Genomic DNA, 25408 nt, shown 5'->3' with positions numbered 1-25408 from the left:
GTTTGTTTTTCTAATTTTTATACTATCTACAATTATTCTGTTTTGTTTATTTTATTCAAAATTTTTTGAGAAAAATATGTTCAGTTCTCTTTAATATTTTTAAAGAATGTTCCTGTTAAGCAGGGATTAAAAATAAAAATTGTTTTGTTTTTATTGATAAGAATAAAATAAAATGCTTCATTATTTTTTTTTATCTGTTAAAACAGACTACAAGTGATACAAAATAAGAATACAACAAAACTTTTCTTCTAGAAATCAGAACAAAATTTTATTTCTTAAAATACTTTTCTGCATTAAACTTTTACTAGATTTATGCAAATGAAGATCAATGTTTTAAGTCACAAATCTTATTATAAAACTTTAACACTTATATGATGTCACTAATAACATATTCAAGTTCCTAGTTGTCAACATTTTACATTATTGGCAGATGTCTATAGAAAGTTGCTTTGTTCCAAAATTTTTTCTGTTTTGTTCATGTTTCATTTTTAACAAGTTTTACTGTTTTTAGAGTGCCTGAGAGATAAGTAGAAAATCAAGAAATATTTTTGTCTTAGTCTCTCAGATTTCATATAATTTACATTTAATATAATTTTAATTTCTTTAAATAATATCAACTATCATCGTCGTCAAAATAAAAATAAACTATCAGTACATAAAATTGCATTTTAAAAATAAGAATTGATTTTATAGCATAATTTTCTACATGTAATGATATTTTATGGCATGGAAAGTGGCAGATTTGCAAATTTAAAAGAACAAAATGACGCATTCGAATCTACGATGATTTGTTTCTTTAAAAGATAAGCATTCTAGAATTTTTCCGTTAAGAAAAAGAACTTTCATTTTAAATGAAGTTTTTTGTGTTCGAACCTGAAGGTCAGTGAAGCTGTCCGAAAACGTTAGTTGGTAGCAAAATTAAGCAGCATGTTAAAGGTTTTTGGAGCACTTTGATTTGATACATAGAACAAACTAGTTTACTTTTTCAGTCTGAGAATTGTATTATAATATATTAGTTACTGTCGTGGCTATAATTTGGCTATAGGAGGGCGGCGGGCACATCTCTGCGCTGAGAGGGCGCTTTTGTACCATTGACCCACGAGGTGTGCTTGTTACCTTTCATGTAGAGCTGGTGAATCCTTTATAGTTGACAATAAAGTTGTTATGTTGATAAACGACTAGATTAATTGAGAATATAGATATCCTAGCATGCGACATTAACGTAACAAAGGGTTATGGGCCCAGGAAGAAAATTCCAGCGTTGATGCAACTGGATTGAACGACCAGCCACGGTAAGCCTAAATTTGCTATCTTAGAAACCGAACCTTTATAACGAATAGAATGGCCGAAATAGGACATGGTCAGTTACCGAAGTTTACGGGTAACAATTTCACAAGCTGGAAGTACCGTATAATGGCCATCCTAGAAAGTAGAGATCTGGGAAATCTGTTAATAGACGACCCACCTACGGATCCCGCCGAAGAGGCGAAATGGAAAAAAACGGACTCGCAGGCCAGAGGCATTTTAACATGCGCGATGGATGACACACAAGTGGCCCTTATCTTAACGTGTAGAACGGCAAAACAAATTTGGACCCACTTAAGAGAAAGATATGAAGGGGACCTAAGGAAACAAGCGATAGAGGCCAGAAACAATGTGGCGAGATTAGTAATGAATCGTGACGAGACATGGAGAGATTATCTATTAAGAGGAGAAAAACTTCTAGAGAGTGCTAGGATAATGGGAGCTCAAATAGAAGACGACGAATTTATCACCGCACTATTGAAAGGTTTACCGCAAAAGTACAACCTAATAGCCATGCAATTCGACAACTTAAAGGACCCCAAGATCTCCGATGTGAGAAAAACCTTTGAAAGATATGAAGAAAGAAATGGGCCCGAACAGAGGGAAAACCTCGCAGCCTACAGAGCATATCACCCACCGAATTACAAAACCCCAAAAGACAATGCACAAAGAAAATCTCGAACAAGGGAAATGCTATGCTACATCTGCCGTAAACCAAATCACAAGGCAATTGAATGTTGGTTGAACCCGATTAACAAAGCAAGGAATAGAGACAAACGAGATAACTACTTCGATCTCGATAACCGAAGATCAAATTTCAAAACTTCTAAAATAGCTTGGGAAAACTCAGCTAGAGAGGACGATAACCGACAGAGAAAGGGAAAATCAGCTAACGAGGATAACAACCCACAGAGATTAATGACTTTAAACACAAACGGTGAGCCAGATACATGCTGGATCATAGACAGTGGGGCGACCAGTCACATGACCCCAAATCGCCAATGGTTAGAGAACATGAGTGAAGACAGAAAAACAATCACCATGGCCGATAATAATGTCATATACTCAGAAGGCATAGGAGTCGCAGAAATAAGAGACGAAAACTCTAATAGATTACTTCTTGAAGACGTACTATACACCCCAGATCTGAGCAACAATTTAATTTCTGTAAACAAACTGGCAAAGGAAGGAATCAAGATAATCTTCGACGCCGAGAATTGTAAAATACTTGACGAAAGAGGAAATGTCATCATGTTGGGCAAGAAGTGGAAAGACCTATACACTGTTAGACTCAGGACCCCCAGCCACGAATACAGTATGAAATCCCACCATAATGACTGGGAGACCTGGCATAAGCGTCTCTGCCATATCAACGGAAATTACATGAACATTTTAGCCAAGAACGAGATGGTACACAAATTCCCACTCGTACCACAATCCAACACACCTGTATGCGATACCTGCATTCGAGCGAAGTTCACCAGGAAGCCCTTTAAGCCAGTGATCACAAAACAATCAAAAAATCCTCTCGATCTCCTACATCTTGACTTAGTCGGACCCTTTAGAGATGAATCAATGGGAGGAGCAAAGTACGTACTCACCATTGTAGACGATTACTCAAGAAAACTTTTCACCAAATTCTTAAGAGCCAAATCCGAAACGACGGAAGAAATCATAGACTTCATAAAAAACGTCGAAAACGCAACTTCGAGAAAGGTCAAACAAATCAGATCTGATAACGGGGGAGAATTCCTTAACGAAAACCTAAGGACATTTTTAAAGGATAAGGGTATTAACCACCAACTGACTAATTACTACTCCCCTGCTCAAAACGGCGTGGCAGAAAAGGCCAACAGAACTCTTATCGAGGGTACCACAGCGCTACTAATAGAAGCGGAACTGCCGAAAAACTTCTGGGCTGAGGCAATGAATTGCTTCACTTATGTACGCAACCGGACACCCACCCAGAACGACATGAAGAGGACCCCCGAGGAATTGTTCTCTGGTAGAAAACCCACTGTAGGACACTTGAAAGTATTCGGCTGTAAAGCATATTATTGGATTCCCAAGATGAAGAGAAGTAAACTTGACTCAAAGGCGGAACTAGGAATCTTTGTGGGATACTCATCCTGTAGGAAAGCCTACCGAATATTCGACCCTACCACTACGACCGTAATCGAGTCACGTGATGTAAAATTTCTAGAAAACCAAAAGGGCAAAGACCTCCAAAAACAAGCGAATCCAACGCAGGACTATACCCTAGTCGATATAGAGAGACAGGGCACCGATTCAACTTCTACAGCTCAGGACATAGAGGATACAGAAGTCACAAATCCTGATAACGAAATTGAGGCAGATTACGACCAAAATGAACTTATAGAGGAAACCCACTCTCCAATTGAAGGGAAAAGACCTAGACCACCTCTAAATTTTTACTATGAACCACCCCTAAGTGACTCCGATGTCGAAGAAGACATACCAGAGGACACAAACGATCCAACATATCAACCCAACAACAGAGTCCTGTTATCAGAAAGCGAAGTCATAATCCCGAACAGTTACGAGGAAGCAATGAACCTACCGAGCAAGGACAAATGGATTGAAGCCATGCAAAAAGAGATGCAATCATTAAAGGCTCACAATGTATGGGAAACTGTAACCCTACCAGAGGGAATAAAACCGTTAAAATGCAAATGGGTATACAACATCAAGCTCGACCCCTTGACCTCATGCACAAAATACAAGGCCAGACTAGTAGCCACGGGATGCTCCCAAAAGTACGGAATTGACTTCCACGAGACGTTCTCACCCGTTATGAAAGCGGATAGTCTTAGAGGACTTTTGATATACGCTGCTATGCACAACTATGACGTCAACCACCTAGACATAGAAACGGCATATCTGTACGGAAGGTTAGACGAAACAATATATATGGAACAACCCAAGGGATACGTAGAAAATACGAAAATCCAAAGGCAAGTATGCAAATTGAATCAAGCCATATATGGATTAAAGCAGAGTGGCCGAATCTGGTATCAAACACTCAACAAATATCTAATAGAGATCGGCGCAAAGAACTTTCAAACTGACAAGTGTGTGTACATCTATAAACTAGGCACTAGAAAAGTTATCCTGGGAATACATGTAGATGATATAATAACTATATCTACTGACAGGAAGATCTTACAAGAACTACTAGAAAAACTACGAAGGAAATTCAAGGTCAAAGAAAGTCCAGACACGAAGAATATTCTAGGCATGGAAATAATAAAAGGAAAAGGAGAGGTAGTAATCAAACAACAAAATTACGTAAAGTGCATACTAGAGAAATACTCAATGCAAGACTGCAAGCCAAGAAGTACCCCACTTGATCCAGACGTTAAACTGGAAAAATATAACGACTCAAAACCGTGCGATCAGAAGTTATATCAAGAAATGCTAGGCTCGTTGATGTTCCTGGCAACGCGCACGAGACCCGATATAGCGTGTGCAGTAACCCTGCTCTCAAAATATACCAAAGATCCAAGAAACATTCACCTGACTGCATTAAAGGGCGTACTCAGATATCTAAACGGAACACAATCGACGGGACTGCGCTTCACACCAGACAGACTAGATGTCAAGGGCCTCTCTGACGCCAGCTGGAGAACCCCCCCAGAAAAGAGTATAACGGGATACGTATACTCGATAGGAAAGAACATATTAAGTTGGACTTCGAAGCAGCAACCCGTTACCCCTCTTTCGACTTGCGACGCCGAACTATACGCTTTAGGAAGCTGCGCCAAAAAAGGGATTTGGATTAAATTCTTTCTGGAAGAACTGTTTGGGAAATTGGGAATAATCCAATTGCTATGTGACAACCAATCTGCGATCTCCATAGCAAAGTCAGGCTACACGAGTAACAACTCAAACCATTTAATTAGACTGGCGTCATATCTAAGTCAACAGATAGAAGGAGGAACATTTCAACTTAAACATATAAAGACCGAAGAAAACGTAGCCGACGCCTTCACAAAACCGTTAAGCCGACCGAAGTTAAATCTGTTCGTCAAAGACAACTTTTTGTATATGTGAACGCCGCACCCAATCCATGGCCAAATTAGGCAGGGAATCTGTCGTGGCTATAATTTGGCTATAGGAGGGCGGCGGGCACATCTCTGCGCTGAGAGGGCGCTTTTGTACCATTGACCCACGAGGTGTGCTTGTTACCTTTCATGTAGAGCTGGTGAATCCTTTATAGTTGACAATAAAGTTGTTATGTTGATAAACGACTAGATTAATTGAGAATATAGATATCCTAGCATGCGACATTAACGTAACAGTTACTTTTTAAATGTGTAGAGAATGGCATAAGATCAACTGAAGCATTTAAACCAACTAAATTTCAGAATATTTATAATAGTTTTTGAGAGAAACAAGAACTACATAAAATCTAATAAATTCTTTTAAATATTAAAAATCAATAATAGTTATCTAAGTTGAGCAAAATAATACAATTCAATGTCTGACCAACAGGAACGCTAATTTGAAATAATTCTCTATTATATACAGACATAAAATATAATTCATTAAATTACCATATTTCCGGAGTATAAGACGATTTTTTAACCCAGAAAAATCTCAAAAGTCAGGGGTCATATTATAGGGCAAGTACATCCCAAACTCTATATTTTAACTGTAAAAGTCGGGGGTCGTCTTATACGCCGGAAAATATGGTAATATAAAATTTTAAAATAACTACAAACTAATGAAAATTATAAAATAAACTTACACATCAAACTGATAAAATTACAATCTTAATCACTAAAAAATTAATAGAAAAATGTGGTAATTAAAAAAATTACTTCAAAAATAATTCATTTTAACTACTGAGAGGCATCAGTTAATAACTATTAAACTGTAACAATTAAATTTTAATTAAATAGTAGTATTTTAAAATTCTTATGAAAATTTGATGTAAATTTAAAAGCCTGTAATTTAGTTTAAAAAACAAACAATTTAATAAATAATCCATAAATACTGAACAGAATTATTGAATAAAAATGAAGTTTTATACAATAAATTTAACTCGTTTATAAATTATTTTGAATTATTAATATAAAATCATTAAAATATATTTATTAAAGTAATAAAATTTTCATATTAAGTTCTTCAAGAAAATAAATAAATCAATAATTTATGAAAATTATATGTAATAATCCAAAAGATAATTAAAACTTAATTGTGAATCATTATATTCTTTTTTAAATTACTGAACTGTCAGTTCTGAATTACATTTTATTATTTAATACAAGAATTAATAAGTAATAAGTCTTAAATTATTATTGTATACTAATTATTTCACTGTAATGATTTTAAATTCTATTATTAAATTAAATTGTCAGTTTTTTATTGTAAGTTTTTATTTTATAGTGAATTAAAAAAAGATAAATCAACATTTCAATATTCCCTTTAGAGCCATCATTAAATAGTAATTAAAAACTGACTACAATTTCTTAAATAAACATTAAAAATTTATAGTAATTAATTTTTACTTTACTCTGAAATAATATAGAAGTAATTTTTATGAATAAATAGAAAGAATTACATTATTATGATATCATCATAAGATACAGAAAATTAATTATTGAAAAGTTTGAAAATTAAACATGATGTATTAGTTTCATCCTACAGTCCCCAGAGTCACATTAGTAAAACTGACTTGTAGAAAACTATTGAATAATGCAATAGGTAATTCTTTTGACTTTTAATTTATGTAAATATAACTTGTATGCCAACTTTTAAAACAGATAATAATTCGTAATTGAGATAATTATAAATATAATACAAATACAATATTGAAATTACAATATGTAGTATATTTTCTTACTTAAAATATTCCATTACATTTACGTGTATTGTATATATATGTATGTATATATGTGACATAAATGGAAAACATAATCCTAAAGAATTTTTAAAAAATTGTTATTTTTTCAATATTTTTATTCTAATTTCTCAGTAAAACATAATCAACAAGATATGAAATGTATTTATTTACCAGTAATAGCTTAAAAATTAAAGCTTGTACTTATTATTAATAAATAAATAAGGTTTAATAAATAAATTATTATAAACTATACATACTTGAGTTTTATAGTAACTTAGTGTTCCATTTTTCAGAACAAACCATCTACGTCTCCATGTTTTAAATTTTCCACCTAATTTAGTTAAATAACCACTTTTCTCTAAAGATTCCTGAAAGAAATATAGAACATTTATCAGAATAAAACTTCAAATATTTTTATAAGTATTGTAAAAATTAATTATGAAAGATAATACAATGAAATGCCATAAGAATTTTCATTGATTTATTTTCAACACAGTTTTATCATTTCTCATAATCAGAAGTCATTCAAATGTTATATCAGCAAAAATCTATCCTATTTTGATTCCCTTACCACATCATCATCAGCCATCAGAAATCAAGGTATTAATTATGCCATCAGACCAATAGTTAAAACCATTCACATTTACTTTTATTTATTGCGGCAGCTACAAGTTGGTAATGAACTACTTGCACAGTGCACTTGACTGCAGAATTCCAAATGCAGATCGTTGCAATCCTCATTTTACAGACTGACACAGTCTGTAAAATGGAAAAATATAAATTCTTGTCAAAATAAACATCAGAATATGAAAGTTGCATGATATATAATAAATAATTTTAAAAGAATGCTATAATAATATTGCAGTCATCCTCCGAAAATTTTACGATGACTGGTGGGTGTAAAACAATGAGTACAATCTTATATAATCAAAGACTCACCATCCCTCCTCCCATCATAAGATACAAATGAATTCTCCTCCCTATAAACTATTGACATAATACTTGAATAGTCCTTCAATACAAATTAAATGAAAAATTCATTTCATATACAATTAATGATTTATTTTTTAAGAATTAAAAATAATTATTCAATTAATATATTATTTAAACAAACGAAATTTGTTGTTTCAATGAAAAATTGAACACTTGATTAGAACCCTAATTTTGTGTAACCCCACATCTTTTGTGTCATGCGATATATTACAAATTTACAACAACAAGTATTTTATTCTGGCTGACCTAAGAATCACTATGTCAGATAAAATAATTCTAATTAAAGCATTTAAGTTTTTGTCATATGACAGCAGTTGAACTGCAACCTCCTAGGCCTAATACTATTATTTTGTGACAGGAAAGATGTCTGTTGCAGTTGCAAACTAATTCTTGTAAATATATAATAATTGCAAACTATTTCTTGTAAATATATAATAGTTGCAGACTACTTACTGTAAAGCGGAGAAATAGCGTAGGAGGTTTGTAAGAGACAAAAGGAACAACACTTCTGGACTAGCTGTCTCGGTGATCTGATGTATATAGCTACACTCCATGTTTTTCTTGTACTACCACTCATCACAAAAAGTTATATTTAAATTGGAGTCAGACACTTATTTTTACCAATTAATAAAGGTTATGTTTTATGTTGCTACGACATGTCAATTAATCATTATACCAGCCAGTTGGGAACAACCCAACATGTCTTTTTGAGAGAGTTTTAAAAAAAATTTGAACTTATAGTATACAGAGTAGAAAACATAGTAAATATTTATGTGATTCTCCTTAGAGAATATTGTTGATAAAACTAAAAATATGTAGGAAAATTTTTTGAAAAATAGGACATTGAATAAATGCAAATTACCGTAAAAGTGGATTCTTGTAACTATTGGATAAAAATTTGTTCTTTTTTCTCTTATAACTAAGTTAAAAAATTCAAATGAATAAAGTGCAAAATTTTGCTAATATTTTACTTCAATTATACACAGTATTCTGCTTGAAAATACCCAATTTTAAATCACCATAAAATTGAATGATTTAAGACAGCAGTTCCCAACATATTTTTATCATAGAACTGTTTTCATCTTATTAAAAAATGTTGGAACCCTGACAATTTTAAATGATTATAGATAAAACAGCAAAAACAAACACCAAAAACAATTTATTGAAAATGAAAAAAACTCATATTAATAATAGAAAACATACATTATTACTTATTTCAAGCTGGTCATTAATGTGAAGGATTAAACTTCTTTTCTTTCAATATTTTAAATGGAACTAGTGCCTGGATTTGTACCTTTATTTGTGCCTGTCCTTTTACTCTCCTTGTCACTAGAAACATTTGAAGCCTTACTATATTTTCTTCAAAACTCAGCCAACACTCCATAATATTTTAATTTAGTGTATACACAACACTGAAAGCACTATAAAATTATACAATACCCACTGTATTTTTACATGAAAAATACTCAAAATATCACAAAAAGTTGCTGTGCAAATCTCTAGTAATCTTTGACTGATATGACTGCTATACACTGCAACACATTACATATCATGGGACACTAATTAATTAACCCTTTGGTTACATGCTACGTTCATCTGACATAAGTGTCCAATCATTAGTATTGTTGTATGTACAGTACCATCAGGCATCTGACTGATGACTCCCGTCATTAGATTCAATAGGCCTGTGCTGCAGATATTGACAAATTAAAGCATATTTAAAAATGGTATTATTATTTATATGTTGGATACTTTTTATGGTTATTTTCAATGAATTTCTAGCTTTAGGTTAAGTTTTATTGTTTTTATTATCTTGTCAAACATTAGCCTATATCATGATTTTTGGTTTGTTCCATTACGAATAAATTGGTCCCCACTGTTTACAAAACTATAAATAACTCTAGCAAGTGGCATCTGGTGGGAAAACTCATCAAGTTTTAGAGAGATTTTTCTCATACTGCAAGATGGCACAAACTAAATTGTGAGCATTATTAATTCTTTTTGCTCTATGTTCTTACTTTCATTGATTTCTGTTTTTTTCCTTATCTACTTTAGACTTTGTTTATTAATAGGACTTATTACATTGGTGTCATTTCTGAATAGCAAATAGAGGAGAACTTAGTCAGAAAATTCAAAACAAAATAAAGATACTTTATTTTAAGCTAATTTTAATCAATTAAATAAAAATCAAATTATTAGTAAGAAATTCAAACACTGTACTACAAACAAAACAATCTAGAGTCAATGACTGACATGAACTTAAAATTAAAATGACAAAATTTTGATATTTTATTTTTCAAAAATGTTTAACTTAATAATATCCAAATATCAACAAGCAAATATTTATTGTGACATTGTCACAATGTTGGACTGCAATTTTTAATCATATTTTAATTTTATTTCATGTAAAATATATACTCTCCACCTTAAATTAGTTCTATAGTGTCTTGCCCCTGTACATCATACTTTTCTGTTAACAATGGAGTCGTGCCTGTCATCTATTTAATTCCTTTCAGGGGAAAATTTTTGAATTGAAATAACATGATTTCTAGTTTATATCAAAAGCTCATCTACAGTTAAACAAGGCCTCCTGCCCCTTAGCTATCCATTTGTGGTTTTGGCTTTCATCTATGTAATGCCATTCTCAAGATTAAGGAAGGACAGATAAACGACAGTGAGAATTTATAGTTTTACAATTTTTTCAAATTGCAGCCTAATTAAGAAATAATAATAAGAAACTATATTTCAAAAAATAATAAGAATCTAAATTTAAAAAAAACTATCTTATTTACTTCATATAATCAGTTACAATATAACTTTACTTATAAACCTATAATTTTTCATATCATCATTAAACAAATTGTTAATTAAATTACAGATAAAATTACTATGATATGGACTTTAATTGTTCAATTTATAAATTTTGTTTATTCAAATTATCAAGTAAAGTAATATTTTTACCAAATTGTAAGATTTTTTTGTGAAATTAATTGATTGGAAATTAAAAACAACTTTAATATTGAATTATGATTTGTTTATTTCAACAAAAGTTAGTAAAATATAAATACTATTTTAATAAAAATTATTAAATATAAAATTTCTTACTTTCTTGGGACTGACTTGAGTGATTGACATTTTGACAGCTTGTGGTTCAACTGAAACAATACTAATGGTATCAGAAGAAACAGCATCAGGTGGAATTGCATAGTCATCAGACAAAACGGATTCTATTGATGCATCTAAGGAACAACATATATACTATTAACTTGAGATTGAAAGTTTATAAAATAGAAACAAATAATGTATTATTTTAAAAAGTAAAAAGTTAAAATAATTTAAAAGCAGTTAAAAATTTAATGTAATTATAACTTAAAAATACAAGATTTCAAACAGAAAGCGAAGATCTCACCAAACCTAATACAATAGTAAAGTATATAATTTTGTTAAAAATGTATTATTCTATTTATTAATTTTTGATAAAATAAAATTTAAAATATTCAAATTTCAAATTCTTAATAAAACATATAATGCACTTTTAAAAATTGCATATAAAATCATTATAATATAAAGTGATATATCATTATTTATTGTATTTATAAAAACAAATTTAAAAAACATATATAAAACTTTTAACAACATAATTTTTACACAGAAAGAAAATAAATAAAAATATAACACTTCCTTTTCTATTTATAAATAAATTTTTAATTAATTTATTTTTATTATTTATTTTAATTTTGTTTGAATAAATTTATTCAAACAAATAAATAAATAAATAAATAATTTATTTATTTGTTTGACTCAAATATAAAAAATATTGCTTGAAATTACTATTTTAATTTAAATAATTGCAACAAAAAAAGATTTAAATTTAAGTTCTTTTTACTTTAACTTTATAAATTCCATTTCTTAATTTCAATGTAAAATCCACCTTTTAATAGAAATTATGCATTATCATCAATCAAACTAATTTTCTAGTAAATAAAATTATATTTAAGTTTTCTTTTTACATTTGTATTTTTATCAAAATACAAAATATTTCTTTCTCATAGACCTATTTTAGAAAATCAGATCTATTATACATTTACCTATTTAATCTAAAATAAACCAATTATATATATATAAACAAATAAAGTTTTTCTATTCCTGCATTATTATTAAATTCTGAGATTCCACTATTCCACTAAATTAAGTACAGAATATGATTTAACAAATGTCACTGTTTACAAATTTCACTATTGGAAAGTTTGTGCCCATTGAATACTGAAGATGCTTATAAAAAATCTACAATTAAGCCGCACGAATAATTTTTTTTAACTCTGTAGTCACACAAAAACGTTAATAGATATATTTTCATTATTACAGGTATGCATATACTAATTTCACCCCAAAACCTAAATTTTATCAAAAAAGAAACATAGCAATTCACAAGACAAAAAAAGTATTTGAATATTTGGCCTTTATAGGTAAAATGATTGCTATCATATTCTGAGATTCTGATGAAGTTTATGGATGAATCAATGCTGACACTTAATGTACAATTTTAGAAAGTTCATGGGAGGTCATAAACAGAAAAAAATATATAATATAATACATTTGTCCTAGGAATACTGGATATAGGTTGTTGGAGTACATTATTTAACATTTGTCCTTTTTAAATTTTTGGATTGTATAACATGTGCCATCTACAAATAACTGAAGCAATGAAAAATTATATCTGATAAGAATGTAAAAAATTAATGTTAGTTTTTACTTCCTATACTTGTTTAAATTACAAAATGTAGAATTTATAACTGAGAAGTATCTCAGTTATAAATTACATTTACATTTTAAATATCACTTTCAAGCTTATTTAGTGTAGATTACCCCATTGCACCTATTTTACTATTTAATTTCATTTAAAATAATTATATGCCCAATTTTGCTCTTGCTGTACTGGTGTTCTTCCTTGCCATTCTGGTTATTGAATTTACCTCCATCCAGTATAAAAATACTTCTGAAAATAACTTCTCCATGTGACACTCTTTCATTGATTTTTCTATTTTGTTTTTAATTTTCATAGATTTCCAATTATTTTTTAATTTTATGTTGTTAATGGAAAGTTTATTGTAAATTAAATTTTAGTCAAATAAACTGACATTATTTCTTTCAAAGTACATGGTACCTAAGAAAAGTACATGGTACTCTTTTAGATAGTTTTCTTGTTTTTTTCTCACCTAAGTTCAATTAAATAGTGAGGTTGAGGCCAAAGTTTTAAACGTGAAAACGTGTAAGTCAGACATTCAGCGCAGCTTTCTTCTAAGCCTAGTGCCAAGTTTGACAATGGCATTTGGAATGTCGAGCATGATTCCACTGACTTTCCAAACGCCATTGTCAAACTTCTAGGCTTACGGGAAAGCAGCGCTGAACGTCTGATGTACACGTTTTTGCATTGAAAACTTCGGCCTCAACCTCTCTAATGTCATCAATTTAATTTTCATGCAGAAAGGAATATCTAACTGTAAAGATATTTACAAAACAATGTATACCAGGAAATTTTATGTCTTATATTAATTAATAAATTTTATGTAAATAAATTTATTTATTTATTTACTTTCCCTATTCATTTTTAATTTAACCATAATTTTTTAAAGCAAAATATTTTGCTTTAAAAAATTGGTTTATGGTTAAATTATAACTAGTGAAAATGCATAATTTATCATTTCATAAAATTTTGAAAATGATTGAGTTGTGTTGATATATCAATACTAATAAAGGTTATTAGAGATAGCTCCCTCTCAATGCATATTTATTAAGGTTGAAAATGGTAAATGAACGTATTGCAATGAGTGACAATGGTGATTAAACATATTATCAACTTAGCTCAACGAGTCTTCTTTGAAATGAAAAATACGGAATTTAATAAAGACTAAATTCTAGAGAAGAAAGTTGCATTGTGTATAAAAATAATAAAATTTGTAGTATACATTAAACTTGTTTATAAAAATTGTTTTAATTGCTATTAAAATAAAAAAGTTTTTAAAGTTTATAAGAACTTCAAATATTTATTATATCAAATAATTCAAATGACAAAAGTTTAACAGTAATATTTTTACATAGAATAAAAATATTTTTACGCACATGCTTCTTATATTAAATGAAAATAATAATTATATATATATATATATATATATATATATATATATATATATATATATATAATTAATAGCACAAAGTTATTTTATATTTTTATGGCTATAATGTTCATATATTAAATATTTATTATAAATCAAAATAAATCCTCCATATTTATTTCAAATAATATATACTTATTACTACAATGCAAAAATAAACATTTAAATGCAATTGTATTTAAATATTTAAAAATATGTAATTGCAGATTTTCAAATATAATCACAAATGCTATAAAACCTTTTGTTTTCACATTGTATATATTTTTATATTATAAAAATTACATTCGATTTTATAAAATGTACATTTGAATAGTGTACAAAAAATTTTATGAAAGCATTGGTTATCTGTTATTTCCTAAATTAAATAACACTGTGTTCAAAAGAACTAAAAAATATGAAACAAAGACGAATTTAAACTAACCTCTTTTTACAGATTTTGTAGGTGATATGCAGTTTTGTTTAGCAGGTGAAGGTGATAAACTACTACCAGTTGTTTTTCCACTTTTACTAGGACTACCTGTTGAAAGACTTGATTCTGTTTCTCCACTTGTTGTTTGTGATGACGTAGTTGTAACTGTGACTCTTGTATCTTCATTATCAGATGAATCCGATGAATCACCAGTAAAAGGCATTGATCTTATTTGAGATGCTCTCTACATAGATAAATAATATTTAAAATAAATAACAAAATTTATAATTTATATAATTTATAACAAAATATTTAAAACACAGGTAAATATATTGTAAAATTATAAATAAAATTATTGCAATTAAACATATATTTTAGTTTTTATTTCAAATATGCAAATCGTAAAATTAATATTAATATCTTAACGTTGTTTTAAAATTTTTTAAATGTGATGATTCAAATCCACATTATACAAGCAAAGGACATTTTCAGCATCTTTTAGAAATCAATAGCATTTTATTGTATCCAACTACTTTTGAACTTTTTTAATGCTCCTCATCAAATAAAACCTGTTAGATTTATAGTTATTTTTATATTATAATGTAAATTTCCAGACTATCAAATTGAAGACAGTATTAAATTATTAAAGTTTAAAATTATCTAATTGTTAAGGTTATTATTAAATGAAACTTTACCTACTGTTAGCATCGAATTATCTTATTCACTATTTTAAAGTTAATATAGAAATAGTCCAGAAAAACACTTGGTTATTTGGATTTTAGTTTAAGCAGATTTTTGGATGATATAAAAAGTAAAACAGCTTTAAAAAGCTTTTCTAAACTGAAAAACAACTTTTTACTTTAGAAATTCAGTAAGAACAAAAAACATATTATATTCTGAAGTAAATTTCAAATAAAAAAGACACATTCTAAATATAAAATAAAAATTTTTAACCTTTATTGATCACAGAACGCAAGTGTTGACCCGGTTTGTGTGCAAAAATTTTTAAACCTGATGTTCCTTGTGGTCAAATTTGTAGTGCCGTCACTAGAAAGTGAGTGCCACACTCACCCTACATATTTTCATATTCTTAATGATTTGCCTTGAGAAATTTTACTAAAATCAGGAAGTTTTGTTATGAATAATACATATTTTAATGTTTATTTTTACTTTTTTTCTATTTAGAATACATTAAGAGTAATTTCAATATAGAAACAGAAAATTGCTATCTGAAATTATTGTTAAACTTAATCATAATTTCTATTCAAGTTCTGAATTTGTTTGCAGATTGTTATTATGTGGTATCTGCAGATTGCTGCAGTATGCTACATGTTACACTCTTGGATGCTGTTTTCCTATTCTTCTTTTTTGGGCAATATGCACACTTTTCTCTTGATACTGATGTTGCCTGTAGAAGATCTGATTTCTTTCTCAACACTTCCATGATTTTCATATGGAGATTCTCTCTCTCTCTCTCATTTGTCTGTGAGGAAGGATCCTACATTTTCTTTCTCAGATTTCTCATCAAGCAATTTCAGAAACATTTCATCATGTGTTATAATAATACGTTTACAATTAGAATCATACCACTTCGAATGTTGAAAAAAAGAAACAGAATTACTCACAGGTGAGTGCCGTGCTAACTTTAACACAACTGAAACAAAAATGGCACTGAAAGCATTAGCAATGACTATTATTTCTGATTCCACTATCTTGTTGAAGGGGATACTCGGATAGAAAAGTAGATGAGAGTTTGGCCACAAAACTTCCAAGAAGCCCAAGTTAAAGAAGCATTTTAAAATGTAAGATGAGCACAGATTCACCCTTGAGTAATGGTACGTTAAAAACAAAATCACATGAAAGATAAACTAATGATTATCAAGTTAATTAATTCTAAAGTTCTTTTAAACAGTTTTGTCTAAAAAATGTAATAAAATTTGAAAATTTCTCTCTTAATTTTATAATAAAGTAATACACTTAAATAAACAAAAATATAAATGAAGAAAATAGGAATAAAACTATTTTAAAACTGAGCTAAAATATTTTATATAAATGTGATGTAAAAATTAAGAAATAAATAATCAATAAATTAAAATAAAATATGAAAAATTAAAATTTTAACAAATTAAAACTTTCAAAAATATGAAACAAATGACTTTTTAAAGATCAAAAAAATGAAAATGGCTTTGAAAACATTCAAACAAAGGTTTTTTAAAGTCTATTCACACTTTTATTTATCTTTTATTGCTTTTTTAATTATTGAAAAAGTCTATATTCTTAAATGAAAACTGATTTGAAATAAAAGGCCACACACAAAAAGGTTTTAACCCTCAAATTAGGAAAGAATTAAAAAATTAAATGAAATTAAAATTAAACAATATATTTTGTATAACATATTTATTTTGTACCCATTCAATTCCTGCTTAGTCTACTATACTGTGTTATTCTGGACAACTAAAAATTAATAAACTACATTATAAAAAAAATAATATGCTTTTTTAAAAACTTTATTTTTAAAAAGCCTGTGCACAGAACTCAGCCTACATGTACTGTATATGCAAGGTTTGACCAGTTTACAATATTGTATAGATCAGAAGAAAAATTTTAATATAATAAACTGACAATACATGATAATATTTTTCAACATTCTTTTTCAACAGTCCAATTGACAGTTGAGCCACTTGTCACAGCATCCATTTGACACATATAGAATGTACTGTACATCTCCATGTTAGGAATTCCATATGATACTTTTATTGTAAGTGAAATGATATACTGATATATACATATTCAATTGATAACCTGAAAACAGGTAAATATAACTGGATATCAAACCTAGAATATAGAAATTTGATCCAAAGTTACATTCTGATGAAATAAATTGATTTTTTTTTTATTGTAGTAAACAAGTTATCCTTAAAGATTCCTTGATATTTTTTGATAGTTATGTAATTATATAGTTAAAATTTAGCAAGTATAAATACAAATATATAATAAAAAGGAAACATCAACATAAATAAATTCTTACCTAACAGTATATTACATTAAGTTATATTTGTATTATTTAAATTTACTGAATTAACAACTTCTTGAACAATTATATATAGATTGTAAATATTTATATAATTCAAATATGTGTACTTATATAATTATTCTTCTGTGTATTTAAATATATTGTCTTAAGTTTTTTGCAATAAAAATAGCATAATAAACTTTATAATGTGTTAAAAAGAAAAAAATTGAATAGGTTATTATCATTAATGAGATATTAATTAAAAAAGTACTGTAATAACAATCTGTAGTTCAAACAACATTAATAAAAAAAGACAAATTCTTTAAAGTTATTAGTGATGCAGACAGGCTAGAAAATGTATCATTATGAATGAAAAGTTCCATCTATTTAAATTTTTCTTTTTAATTATATAGTTATTTTATCATTGAGTACAGGAAAAAAAACATAGCAAACAAATTTTCTATAATCATTAAACCAAATTTCTTTTTAAAAATGTACACTATTTTTAATTAAAGTGATATTGAAAAAGATGCCATTTCATTTTAATGACAGATTAATTGAAAAATGTCATTTTTAGTTTTTGTTCTTTCAAAAAACATCATTTTATTGTAAAAAATTATAAATATTAAAAACAAAATAATTTTAAATTAAAATTTTAAAAAATTTTTTTAAATATTTTAAAATATATACTTACTCCTTTTACTGTTGCATAAACTGGAATATTAAGATCAGGAAAAATATTATTTATATACGGATCAGTTGATGGTTTTGAATTATTGTTTGGAGAAGCTAAAGCAAATAAAAAAATTAATCTTAAATAATAATGCATATTTAAGTATAAAACAATAAAAATAAATTACCATAGTCTTATTTGAAATTAATTGTATGGAAAACAATACATTTGCAAACTATTACATTATTTTTTATGAATTAAAGTAATTTTTTATTTTCATCTTTAAAATTCATTCAAAAAGTTATAAATATAATAAATTTAAGTGAATCAAAAACATAATTAAAATGACTTTGTTTTTATAGAAACTCTGCGAAAGAAGAATGTCCATTTTTCCATTAGTTTCTATTACACTTTTTACTAAAAATTATATAATGCAAATTAATTAAATTAAAAAACAAACATGCAAATTATTGTTTAATAATAATGCATTTATTAATAAAAAATATTTTATTAAGTTAGTGCAACATTAATATATACACTGTATAACATAAAGTTTGACTACTTAACTTAATATTACAGAAAAAAGTACGTCACCTAACTTATAAACAATTCGGTGATTTTTTATTAAATGAATCAAATAAAATTTAATGATGTTAAAAAATACAAAGCAAATTGCAAAATAAAAATTATAGAAGTATAATACTGTATTTTAAAATTTTTATAAAAATCAAATAACTTACAATGGTTATTTTTATACAAATATTTAAAACAATCTTTGATTTTAAAGAATATTACTTAAATTATTATTGTACTGTAAGTATTATAAGGTATAAAAACATATAAAAAATACTTTTCAATTATTAACATAAAAACTTTTATATTATACAATTATAACTTACTAGAAGGTGTTCCTTGAAGGGAATCAGAGGACATACTTATACCATTTATTGCAACTTCATAAATTCTAGATTCCTAAAAAATATTTTTTATAAATTAATCTTATAAATTACATAAATTATCAATACAAATCAATGAAAAGATACTCAAAATATAAAAAAATACTATAAAGTATCAATTTTGCTCTGTAATTATTGCTTTGGTTATATAATATATGAGAATGAAATCTGTAGATATGAGTTAATTTAATGTTTCATTTATTTATTAATGTATAATTTTATTATCATTTAAACTTTAAAAATGGTATTAATTTGCTTCATAAAACAAATTACATAATATTAGTTAATAAACTGTTTTAAATGCTATTATACAACGAAAAATATAGAACATTTAATTATAAATTTTTTCAAACTTATCATTTTATGATAAAAAAAACATAAAACTTCTCTTTTAACAACTGGATTTATTTTAATGACAAATATTTTAAATCATTTCCTATTCTTGAATTAAATAAATATTAATTTATTTTAAAGTATTATGATGTTTATATAAATATTTTCCAGTTAAAAATTGTTCAGCTTACAGAAAGCTGCAAGATATTTATCTAAGCAAAACACTTTTAAAGTTTTAAAGAGAAAAGTTTTGCAGAATTCACAAGTAAACAAAAAAAAAAAAACAGTCTTTCTTCAGAAAATAACTATAAAAACTGAACTGTTCTCCAATAAAGCAGTTTTTATAGCTATTTTGTGGATTTCGATTCTATAATACAATTTAGATGTAAATTAAAAATTATAAATTTTTCGATAATTATTTTATCACAATAATTACAACTTCATTAAAAGACATAACTTTACACGAAAATTCTAATCTTGATTACTTTAGAAATATTTTTAAATAGTATTAAATAATTATTTTTAGGTATTAATTGAAAAAATATATTTAGTATAGTATATATAATATAATAGTATATTTAGTATAGTTTAGTATATATAAATATTTAAAACTTATTGTATTTCATTGTACATTTTCATAATGATAATTAAATTAATAATAAGATAGATACTTTTTGAAAAACATATTTCTTCAATAATACATTTAATTATTTCAAGTATACTCGAGTATTTCAACATGTTTAAATCAACAAAACGTTAAATAGAATATAATTACTATTTAAATTACTACAAAATCTCATTATTGAAATTTAATCAAGTATATTTTTAATAAGCTGTTGAGTTTTGTGAGATAATCAAATAGATGAAAAAAAGTAAAACCAGAGTAAAAAACTTACATATACAGTAAGACCCCGCTTAATGTGGGGGATGCGTTCTTAGACGACAAAGCACTAAACGAAACAACATTAAACGAGGTTCATTTTAACAAAGTAAATAGGGAAAGGGGAACACGCGACCAAAAAATAAATTTTACTTCAATTTTAAGTTATTTTTATATTAATTTGCATAATAATATATGTTAAATAACACAAACATATGCACACAAGAATACGAAGTTCAATTTTTGTGATGAAGGTCCTGACTTTTCTGTTTTTTGCAATAAAGTCGTGTAGACAAACTACTTCAAACAACCTTTACTCTACAGTAAAATTAATTCTTTAATCTAACGTTTTCGGTTAGCTTTACTAACCCTCTTCAGGATTGCCAAAAAAATCATTATTTCGAAAAATATGTTCAAAAACTCTTTACAATTTAGAATGTTTTTAAACTTTCCGGCTGCACAATCTCAGATCATTCTTTCACAGCTCCATACCGGCCGCTCTCCAATCCGAAGGGATTCGATATGATTCTTTAAAATTAATGCTTTGTTCTTTTTCATTATACTTGTTAATACACCACGCCTCCGTATATTTAAGTTGCCTTATATTTGCCACTTTCTGTACAATTTTTGCATCGTCCCAGTTGATAGACACCTCGTCCGGATCCGCTATCGCATAGTTGGCTAACGCCGTAACTGGTTGCCTGCATCTTACATTTCTTTTATGCTCCTCTAACCTTACCACCAGCGATCTCTTCGTGGCCCCTATATAATACAGCTCCGTACTCCTCCTTTTATCCTGCACTGGTATTCTGTAAACCCCTGGAATTTTCATTCTGTCTATGGGCGCTTTGTCGTTCCGTAGCAACTGAAATACAGTAGGGTTCCTCCTGTATGCTATTTTTTTATTCTTCTCTATTCCTATTCTTCTATATATGTTGCTTAATTGAGCTCTATACTCCATTATGGTAAATTCTCCCTTTTCTTTACTCTCGTTATTACCTTTCTCTATTTCTTGCACCAACCGTTTTATTTTGCTACTCTTTACTCCTACATTGTGTACGCTCTTCTAAGCAGTGCTCTGAAGGCTGCCAACTTGTAGTTCGTCGGGTCATGGGAAGCCCATGGTATCATCTCTGGAATGTATGATGGTTTACGATACACTTTAGTAGTTATTTTTCCTTCTTCCTCCACTTCTACATCTATGTCCAGGAAATGTATTTTTCTATGGCTCTGCTGTTCTATTTCTAGTTCCAGCCCGAAGATATTGTTATTTATATCTCGACTAAATTTTTCCACGTCTGGCTTCTCGTTCCATATAATACATACATCTAAATTGTAAAGAGTTTTTCGAACGTATTTTTCGAAATAACGATTTTTTTGGCAATCCTGAAGATGGTTAGTAAAGCTAACCGAAAACGTTAGATTAAAGAATTAATTTTACTGCAGAGTAAAGGTTGTTTGAAGTAGTTTGTTTGTAGTAATGCAGTGTACAGTACATAGTAATAAAGTCGTGTAGTTTCATTTGTTGCTTTTTTCTTTCTTTAAGCAAATGTTGGTAGCAGATGGAATTCAAAACGTCTTGACCTCCTTTTGCATTCCTTTCAAAATCTGGATCATTCACTACTATTTGATCAACAATTTTGGTTATTGTTACCAAACTTTTACTGATGAAATCTGTAGAGAAATTTTTTGGGTTCTTCATTTTCAGAATCTCTATGTTCCAGTTCTATATGAATTCCTTGTTCTGCTAGTTCTTGAAGGTCGTTGTTGGTAAGGCTCTCACCAGGAACCTGCAGTAACTCCTCAATATCCTGCTCGTCTACATCTAGTCCTGTTGTATCGATTAGGTAGACAATTTGGTCAACCTAATGGTATAGCGATAGGCTCTTCTCGTTGAGAATTCTTGGATACCTTCAGCCATAACTTCTTCCGCACTTCATTCATGCATTTATCAGTTAATTCTTGCCAAGCAAAGTCGATATTTTCTATGGTATCCATGATGTTATGTTTTTTCCAAAATTGCACAAAACAAACATAGATTTAAGGAAGTACAGCAATATAATGAATTGCCACCTTTTGCTGATTGGTTTGTGTTTGGGAATAACCATATTATATATGAATCAATAAAATGCTGCATTTATTTGAATCAGCATAAATTTTTACCATTTTTTTAGACTTTAAGCAGACCATGTTATATCGAATCAGCGTTAATCGAGGCAGCATTAAGCGGGCTCTTACTGTATATATTTGCCAAAAATTATATTAATTTAAGAATTCATTATCTTTAAAATTTTAACTGAAAAAAAAATGTGAAAAAAATATTTTTAATTATTAAATCATTAACCCGTTGTCACATGCCTGCGCAGTCAAATATAAATTGCACACTCATGGTCAATCCAGCACCAATTTAAAAAATTAATTAATAAAAATTTAGTGTTGAAAAACCGGTATTTTTACTGTAATTCAGTTTTTCAATGTGTTTCTAATTGAATTCAGTCAAAAAAATCTTAATTTGATTATAATTTATTGAAGATTTTAATTTTTTAATATTAGAAGGCAATTAGCATAAATTACAAGGTGTCGTGTTTCATCTTCACTCCCGTTCAAGTTTATTGTCCTAGACTCGCATTGATGTGTGTTTTTACTTCTACTAGAGTTTAGGCTTTTATTTCAACTTCCACTGCTTTGGTTACACAAGGTGGGGAGACGGACATCACGTGATTGCTTACCTGACTTTTTAGACAGAAGTTTCTTTACTTTAAATGTTTTATTTTTTTCCTCGATTTTAATTATTATTAACTAAATTTTTTGATGGTTTCTTGTATCTTTGTATTGTCTGAAGTTGCCGAAATTTTTTAAATTAAGTTTTATGCATTTATTTGTTTTTCTTAGATTTTTATATATACAGTAAAATATAATAAAATTCAAAAATTAATTAAATATTATTGGAAATGCTAATCTATAAGTACATTGTGTTTTTCAATATTATTGTGAACAGCTATGGTAAATTATTTTATAAATATATTTATTATTTTAATTTTTATGAATTATTTAATTTGATGCAACTCAATGCATTCAGAAACTGTTGCGTGTTAATTAATATGGTGGCATGACTTAATTCAATTACTTTTTCATTTCAGAGGTTAATGAGAGAGTGTTCTTTTAATGTAATTTTAGACATAATGCATGTTTATTATAATTAATAAATCTATATAGGAATATCTATGACTGACTTTATTTCAAAAGTAAAAAAAACAAGAAAAAGGAAATGGAAAAAAATATGTCTATACAACAATAAAATGCTTTACTTCTATTCTACTTTTAAAAGAAAATTTTTATAAAATGCAAAAACAGCATGGCCAAGGAGAAGGAAAAACAATTGCACGATGGCCATAAAATTTAAAAATGTTTAGGTGACAGTTGAAAAAACACCAGGAGAGAAAATACGAGCATAAGTTTCAAAGTTCGATCAACATTTCTTGATTGGAGCAAAGAGGTGGTGTCTGAATAAAACAAAGCGATTATAAAAATAAAACCTGCATTGCCATCTCGACTGTTTGTAAGCGAAATTTTAAGATTTTAATTTTAATAAACGAAATGAATTAATTTATATATTATAGTTGCCTCACATTTTTATATTCATAAAATTAGAAAAATACAAAAATTATATGGGACATGGTGTCATAAAAGTTTATAAAATGATTAAAAAATATCAATGTAAAAATTAAATTATTTCCGGATCAAATTTCAGTTATTTAGAAGTTATTCGCTTTAAAACAATGCAATTATAAGCAAACAAGTGTGCACCACTGCTGTGGCTATTTTTAGTAACAGCAACTGGCAGAAAATTTGAAAATTGAAACCCGAGTTCATGTGTGCCATAGTGATGATTTGATCATATGTCTTAAATAAAAATAATGAAATGCTTTAAGTAAAAACTGAATTGCGCATCATAAAATTAAAGAAAAGTTAGTCAGGTTGTAATTTTTTCAGATTTTTCAAACAATTGAAATTTTTATGCAAACTAATTAAAAATTGATTAGTGCCTAAATGACCATGGACACATGACGACTAATACTTAATATTTTTTATAATTTTATATAAAATAATATAAGCAAAATCAATAAAATTATATAAAATGTTCTCACATTAATTCTCTAGCATTTTTAAAATTGTTTTTCATACTTTTTTCTGTTCATAATTATGGTTTGTATATTTAACCCTAAAATATTAACACAAAATTGCTATATGTTAATACTAACATGGAGTTATCTGTAACTCTATCACTTTCTATTAAAGCTTTGACAAAAAGTTTGGATCCAATTGAATTAATGCATAAATAGACATAGTAAATGAAAATCAGTTTTATTTACTGCAGTAAACAAAAAATTTGTGTTAATTGCAGTTCATAAAATTAATGAATCTAACAAATTAACTTGTATTCGGTATACCTTATATGTATCTTTTTGTTAGTAAATTACACTACAGAACATACCATTGTACCATAAAACAGTAAGCTCTACACATTCAATTCAAAAGTAACTTTACATGCATCATCTTTTGCATCCAGGAATATTCAACACAAAGTTTCTTTTGGGAGTATGAAAATGTGATGGAACAACAGTTTACCAAATTTTTGCCTAGTAATTGATAATCACTTGCTAATGCAGATTCTTTTTAATTTGTTTCATCATCAGAAACTATTATATTGTTCATGCCCAGACTGTACAGAAACATGATTATCTACAAACTTAGATCCATTTGCATCAGAGTCAAAATTACCATTATTGTTGAGTCAAGCTTA

General features: G+C 28.0%; 1 protein-coding gene across 5 annotated transcripts in view; it reads right to left on the bottom strand.

The window, feature by feature from the left end:
• The window catches only part of LOC136989618 (uncharacterized protein CG43867-like), a 209499-nt gene that overhangs the window by 72243 nt on the left and 111848 nt on the right, over positions 1 to 25408 (bottom strand). For all 5 annotated transcript variants that reach the window (XM_067287836.1, XM_067287838.1, XM_067287837.1 and 2 more), the window contains 5 exons: positions 19335 to 19407; positions 18457 to 18551; positions 14762 to 14993; positions 11273 to 11406; positions 7432 to 7542 (listed from right to left, as the gene is read on the bottom strand). In XM_067287836.1, the coding sequence (XP_067143937.1) occupies positions 7432 to 7542; positions 11273 to 11406; positions 14762 to 14993; positions 18457 to 18551; positions 19335 to 19407 (645 nt within the window). The remainder of the gene's footprint in view (positions 1 to 7431; positions 7543 to 11272; positions 11407 to 14761; positions 14994 to 18456; positions 18552 to 19334; positions 19408 to 25408) is intronic.

Source organism: Centruroides vittatus, unplaced genomic scaffold (assembly GCF_030686945.1).
Source record: "Centruroides vittatus isolate TY-2023 unplaced genomic scaffold, ASM3068694v2 scaffold_712, whole genome shotgun sequence".
NCBI classification, from domain to species: Eukaryota; Metazoa; Arthropoda; class Arachnida; order Scorpiones; family Buthidae; genus Centruroides; species Centruroides vittatus.
Note: the sequence above shows the minus strand (reverse complement) of the source record. Positions and strands in the feature narration are given on the sequence as shown.